This window comes from Pecten maximus, unplaced genomic scaffold (genome assembly GCF_902652985.1).
Source record: "Pecten maximus unplaced genomic scaffold, xPecMax1.1, whole genome shotgun sequence".
In the NCBI taxonomy this organism is placed as follows: Eukaryota; Metazoa; Mollusca; class Bivalvia; order Pectinida; family Pectinidae; genus Pecten; species Pecten maximus.
This window is the reverse complement of record NW_022981574.1, coordinates 1-7888: the sequence shown is the minus strand read 5'-3', so window position 1 is coordinate 7888 and position 7888 is coordinate 1. Positions and strand designations below refer to the sequence as shown.

The window sequence follows — 7888 nt, the reverse complement described above, 5'->3', positions numbered from 1 at the left end:
ATATCTGATTTCCTTTTCTGTTGTAAATTATGTGTATGATACATTTTCTTCAGAAACTATAACATGTGGCACATAGTAAGATATCAATATCAACACTTCAACTTGTGATAACGGATTGTAATTAAAACACGAAGAAGCACTACCTCAGAATTATGTTACTAGGTCAGGAGACAGGTGTTGATTTCCTTCAAATGTAATTTGTATATAAAGTATTCACAAGTTCATAATAATCTCATCGTCTTTTTTTAGGTCGCGGTCGTTTACGACGATCATTTAAGGACACTTTGGTTATCCGTCCAGAGCTAACACTGCCATGTCGCTTGTTGGCCAGGACTTGCTGTTCGACAAGGTCAGCGAGGTGACCTTCTTTCGCCAGCATTGACAGGAATGTACAGATGAATTGGTCATAGTTATGTGTCCGTCGACAGTCATCAATCTGAAAATATAAATATATAGGAAGATTTGAAAATGTTCACATTAGAAAATCACATCATTTTTTTTACTTCATGTACATGTATTTGTATTTGTTTAGTGAGTAAACAAAGACAATGTCTGCTGTATAGCTGTTGTTTTATTGAAACCAAATTGATATTTCGAAATAAATATCTATTCATTGCCAGCTCTGCTCACAATTTTTCATTAAATTATGTAAATCAACATTATAGGTGATTTGCAGCATTAAGTCAATTGTGCATTCAGTACAATCAAATAGAGAACAAAATTGATATTGTTACGAGTTTCTACTATCTAAATACAATTTTATTTTACCTGGTATTTCCTTTTCTTCTCAATTTCATCCTTTAGATTCGTTTCGCACAGAGCGATTTCATTTTCTACATTTTTCAGCAAAGCCAACAGGTCCTGTAAAGTAAGATGATATAACATCAGAATCTATCACCTCAGCAACTCATACCAATGATGTAAGTCATATAAATACAAAGAATTTGAAAAGTCTGCTGTTGCTGCTAAAATATCTAAATTTGCCCATGCAACATACATACATGTATAACGATACACGCTGCCTTACACATGATACCAGTTGTAGTCGTTTAATACTGATCTGTTATAATCTAGAATATTGACCTCGTGTTTTGCCCTTTATCAATAGCAGATATTTTATTCCACCCAGGTGGGTATAACACCATATTTACCTCCATGTGACAATGTTTTAGGCAATGAAAATAAAGGAAAATCAGACCCTATCCAATATTTCAATTTATAAAATTACCTGGTACATACTGAGCAACTCAAAGTATGGAAATGTAAATTTCATGTTATGCTTCAAGTTATATTCTATGTTACCCAGGTATGTTATGTCATATGTTACCCCTGTATATTTTATTTTATATTTCACAGTGAGCTATATATGTTACCCAGCTATAACAAACTTTCTGATATTACCAGAAAGCATACTAGTAATATAGAATGTTAAGAATGCATTTTTGTTGTTGTCCTTTTTGATTCAATAACCATTATCTAACATAAAAAATATATTGGACAGTGTTACTTGTCATCATGAAATACGAATAACCTTAGGATGTATGAAGTATGTAATTTGGCTTAAAAAAAGAAAAAAAGAAGAGATGCAATGAAAATCTTAATGGGATACCTTGGGCGTAAATGCTTGATTACTGCTGAACCGATGTTTATGTCGGCCATGACTGGACTCCCCTTCTCTTTTTGTCCCTCCTGGTGACATCTCTGTAAAAAAAAAAGTTATTACTTGAAAATCGAATAATTTAATTACGCCTGGAACATCTTTTTTCTGATTTGTGCTTTTCTTTTAATCACAACACTCAATTTAAGCCTCAGTTATTCCTTACTTAAATGCAGTTCATTTTGTTATACATGTATATTGTACATATGTACTTACAAAAGCAATATCATTCCTGCTGATAATTTCCATAAGAACACATGTCATCTCATACACAAGTAACCAGAGAGTAAAATGTGTACAGGTCCTAGTATTATCAATGTTAAGGAAATTCCTTAACTTAAAATTTTCTATAGGAAACCAATATTGGATTTAAGGAAAAGTATCTTTTAGTTCTGTAATTTAAAGAATTTCCAAAAGTTAAGGAATATTGATGAAATTGAGACCTGAGATGTCTACTCCACAATGGGTGTGACGTACCTCCAGCCAGACGAGGACTGTTACAGGACGACAGTGTACTGTTTGGAGAGCTGAAACAACTACCAGCCTCTGATGCTGTGTCAGTACTCTCACTGCTGGGGCCTGGCGAGGACCCACTCAGCTGTGTCTCTATGGTCAGAGGTGTAGTGACATCCCTGGGGGGATCCGACTCTGAGGATGCTGTGACAGGATTAACAGATTCAGATTTATCAGATTTGTCTTCATCCATGGTGTCAGTGGTGTTGACTTTCTCACTAGAACTACCCTCCTCTGGGTGATCACTCGTCTCACTCTCCTGTTTAGGACAAGTCTTCACTACAGTCGTCTTGGTAGCACTATTAGTGTCTATTGTAAAAGTTGTAGAAGTTGTCTCCCTTGTTACAATCACGTCTGGAAGCTGACCATGCTTCTTTACTGCCACCATATATTTTTCTTTTTCAGCTGCAGAAAGTCCTGGAGTGGTCACCTTGACCATCTAAAATACATAATAATCTTTTGGGTCACAGAAATGCAATTTCAAAACAAAATTCAAAATCATTGGTGTCATGTTAATCATGCCTACAAGAGAAATGTCTACTATAATATGCTGCAAATGCTACACTTTTATTCACATAATGTATTTTTCTGATAACTGTGAATCAAGTACTCTAAAATTATTTTTGCTAGTGAAAATTTTCAACTACAGGTACTTTTAAGCTTAAAATATTTCTGCAATGTTTAGTATTATGAATTTCTGGAAAGACTGTGATGAAAATAATGCATTACAAGTTATTGTATAATAAACTACACATACATATATAAATATATAGAAATACCTTATAAATAATTGGGATGTGGTGTCAGTGACTACGGTTATACATGTGAAATATTAATAATGCATGCAGCCTGTACCTGTTAATACCTACACATTCTCATTCCTCTGATCAACCTACACAGTATACTAATGCCATTTTCTGTGTACAGCAGAAATAGTACAATCCTTTTTAGTAAGAAATTATTGAGTTATTAGATGTTTAGATTAACTTTTTTAGTATTTTTAACTGATAATATTTCTTGATTTGCACATAGTAGATTTTTGGCACCATACATTCTAAGATTTCCTTTTATCATTATCATTACAAGGTATTTCATTTTATGCCCTTTTCTCTGAAAAAAAACTAAGATTTCAGGCAATACTCTATAGATGTTTAAGAGCAACCATAATGAGTTCATGAAATTTAAAGCTAGTACAAACCTTGCCTGTACACAGAAATGTTTATAATCTACAAATAAATAACATAAAGGACAATGGGTATATGGAACATTAATATCACTGCCATGTCCCTGATCTGTCACAAACAACACATAAACAGACAATTCTCTTCAACACTTACACAAAATCATTTACCATTTCCCATAGAGATCATTAACCCCGTCCTACAGCATGTAACAAATACCGATTTCCCATAGAGATCATTAACCTCGTCCTACAGCATGTAACAAATACCGAATACCATACATCCCATAGAGATCATTAACCCCGTCCTACAGCATGTAACAAATACCGAATACCATACATCCCATAGAGATCATTAACCCCGTCCTACAGCATGTAACAAATACTGAATACCATACATCCCATAGAGATCATTAACCCCGTCCTACAGCATGTAACAAATACTGAATACCATACATCCCATAGAGATCATTAACCCCGTCCTACAGCATGTAACAAATACTGAATACCATACATCCCATAGAGATCATTAACCAGGTCCTACAGCATGTAACAAATACTGAATACCTAAATCCTACAGCGTGTAACAAATACTGAATACCATACATCCCATAGAGATCATTAACCCAGTCCTACAGCGTGTAACAAATACCATACATCCCATAGTGATCATTAACCCGGTCCTACAGCATGTAACAAATACCGAATACCATACATCCCATAGAGATCATTAACCCGGTCCTACAGCATGTAACAAATACTGAATACCATACATCCCGTAGAGATCATTAACCCAGTCCTACAGCATGTAACAAATACCATACATCCCATAGTGATCATTAACCCGGTCCTACAACATGTAACAAATACCGAATACCATACATCCCATAGAGATCATTAACCAGGTCCTACAGCATGTAACAAATACCATACATCCCATAGAGATCATTAACCCGGTCCTACAGCATGTAACAAATACTGAATACCATACATCCCATAGTGATCATTAACCCGGTCCTACAGCATGTAACAAATACCGAATACCATACATTCCATAGAGATCATTAACCCGGTCACTGAATACCATACATCCCATTGTGATCATTAACCCCGTCCTACAGCATGTAACAAATACTGAATACCATACATCCCATAGAGATCATTAACCAGGTCCTACAGCATGTAACAAATACTGAATACCATACATCCCATAGAGATCATTAACCCCGTCCTACAGCATGTAACAAATACTGAATACCATACATCCCATAGAGATCATTAACCCGGTCCTACAGTGTGTAACAAATACTGAATACCATACATCCCATAGAGATGTATTATTTGTGGTCTGGTTTTAAATAAGAAATATAAGATATGTGGAAAGTCAGGAACCCTTTTTTCACCTCAAAGGCATGCCTGCTTACAACGTGGTGAAGCAATGTTCCCCTTAAGGTTACATGTTACCTTTTATGTTACGTCTGTGACTTGTGTAAGAGTTATCTCCCTTGGGTAGATTATCATAAATAATTCAGTATTAAAAGAAAGTAGCAACACATGAGTTCTTGATTGAATTATCAAATGTAACAATAACTTAAAGTCCAAAATTTACATAATTACCATTCATAAATCATCATTAACTGAGTTCTAAAAGTCTTAGAATTCTACTTTGACTAATGTTTAAATATCAGCATGTTTCTATGGAGGATGTGTCAGCACTGCCAAAATGGTACCACCTGACTTTCTATTTAAGAAGACATAGTTTTAATGGATGCTGATGGTTAGTAGATTTCATATTTTTTCATTTATAGAATTTGTTGTTTATTCTGCAATTACACATACAATAATCCCTAAATTGCTTCGGGCAAAACACTTAAAACTTTTTACTACCAGTTTTGTTTTGTTTTTTTCTTGTCTCGACTGGATAAAATTCTGATTACTTTTCTACTGAACAAAATAATTGGAAAGTCATTTTTAAGTTAGAAATACACATATACTTACTAAATTAGTAAATGGACAATTAATAATTAAAGTTGGAAAATGCTAAATTGGATTTTCATTTTGTTAAAAAATATTTTTAATTTTGTTTTGCATATACACATGTAACAGTAGCATGTCTGAGCCAGATTACTAAGGATCACTTTATTGTTTAGAAATCAAGGGAATAAAATATTGCTTCATCTGATAAAAAAGTTCTGTTTGATTTTCCCAATTTCAAATTAAGTAAAGTAAGTGGTACCTTCATCAAATTTGAAATTTTCTGAAAAGGTACAAGCACAAAGTTACACCTGATTTAAAGATGAAAGAGCCCAGAGTCTATAACTTAATATGGAAAAGAGTTAATAACAAGATCTGATCTGTACCAAATAATTACAATACTTATATTCAAAGAAACCATCAGTACCAATTAAAAGGTTTTATTCCACAATATGTCATTATGAAAATGTCCTGTAATTCAAAATGATGAAATCTTAATTGTTTAAACACAAATACTCCTAACGATAAGGAACTAGACATAAGCTTGATTTGAACTTAAAATGGAAAAAAAATTGAAAACAAAATGCACAACACAGAAAAAAGACATCAATGTGAAGAATAAAACTAAAAAGAAAAAGAAAGACACCAAATTTACATAAAACATAATTATGAAAAGTTCAAATAAATATTGAATAAAACAGAATATACTTGTCATGAGAAAAGCTACCAAAATTTTGGAGCAGGAAAAGAAAAGAGAAAAGACCCAAGGCATGTCCACTTGAGGATGCACCAGGTAGGCCCCAGTGAAAGCTACAACAACATTTAAACACCCAGAAAGTCCACTTATATGCTATACCTTGGAGTCCAGGAGCTTGAAACACAGAAAAGGAAGACAATTTGATCAGGAATCAGTGTGTCACATTTTATAGAGTAGTATATACTGGCTATGAAATAATTATGAAAAAAATATTCACAATTTGCTAAAAAGACAAAGCTTTACAGAAATATAACTTCTCGTATAGAATTGTTAAGAAAACAACTTGTTAAATTATTGACTACACAGTAGATAGGATGTACTAAACAATGGATAGGCTGTTGTAAAGATGTTTAGAAAATGACCCGCTATAAAGGAATTTAGCTCGATTTATACATTATATATATTCATTGACACTTTACTTCATAACAAAGAAGTTGACACTTAAACTTCTTGTAATGGCCAATTGACTTAAGGTAATCTCTGATAGTCATATTGATAATCTATGAGGGAACAAGTCAATGAAATCATCGTGTATACAGATGAAATCAAAAAGGTGTAAAAAATCATCACGTCTATAAAAACTCTTTAGTTTGTCTGCACTTAACAATATACGTATGGTCTGATCTAGATCTGTTATGTTACGCAGGCATTTGAGCCAAGGGACAGACAACCAGGAATATCACACTGAGGGTTGGAGATTTTTCTGTCACATGGCGGCCTTAAAGATTCCATTAACACCTACATATCACCTCTATTGGAAATCATTACAACATCTACACAGTGTGCCATGTCTCATAGGTAAAAACATATATCTCACGTCTATAAAGGTTTCACAAAAATTAATATGGGAATCGTCCTGTCTGTCAAGTGACAAAGTTATATAAGTACAACACATCTATATATGTAAAAACATGTTAACAAAAATATTCTTAATATACATTTAGATATAAATCGGAAAGTGTTCATAAAAATTGTGTCAACAAATTTAAAATGTGCATGATTTGTTAAGTGTATTAACATCAATACCTGTTAAAGTATATCAAATGTTCTCATCATTTCATATTTAAATCAGTTATGTAAACCTATTTTAATTTGGCTGGGAGAGTGACTGCTATCCATGCCATGCCAGCTACCTCATTCATCCAGTTCATCCATTTCAGAATCACCATAATCCCCAAATACAAGATAGCCATTACTAGTTAACTTATTTATACTGTTCAACATTGAATGATATTTATACATATGTAGTTACAAGAATTAACAAAGAGTATTTGTATTCATTCATACAAGCTGCAAGATTTAAGTTCAAATGATATAACACCTCTCAGTTTCCAACCATACAAATACAGGCAGTAAAATTTAGTGTAAAATTATAATATATACTTAACAAATTTCAGCTTTCAACTTTACAAACACAGATGTAAGATTTAGGGACAAATGCTAAATCAACATCAGTTTCCTCAGAGTCCAACCTTACAAATAGAGTCTGAAAATTTGCTGTAAGATTCCAGATAAATACAAATAGTGAATATGATTTCAGCTTCCAACTTGTCCCGTAACTTTGTTGTATTTTAAAGGTTTTCTACATTGTCCACTGTATGTCCACTCCATGCTGGTAACATGGACGCACATTATCTGTTCAATTTCATATTATCCAGGCCAAAGGGGAAGGAACATGAAATCTACATAGGTAAGTAAGATCCGTAAAATCCATACAGTGCTGTCATAATAATAGCTCTTCTATGATAATATTCTACGTTTCATTATATACAAAACAAAAAACTTTCTTGTATCTCGCCATATCAAC

General features: G+C 33.3%; 1 protein-coding gene across 1 annotated transcript; it reads right to left on the bottom strand.

Annotated features, from left to right (window-relative positions):
• Positions 1-6: 6 nt before the first annotated feature.
• On the bottom strand, positions 7-2609 carry LOC117320138 (ubiquitin carboxyl-terminal hydrolase BAP1-like; the record flags this gene model as incomplete). Its single annotated transcript, XM_033874805.1, is given in 4 exon segments — positions 7-436; positions 769-861; positions 1610-1701; positions 2135-2609. Coding segments are annotated over 4 exon segments (864 nt in total), but the record flags the coding sequence as incomplete, so codon positions are not given.
• Positions 2610-7888: the final 5279 nt, after the last annotated feature.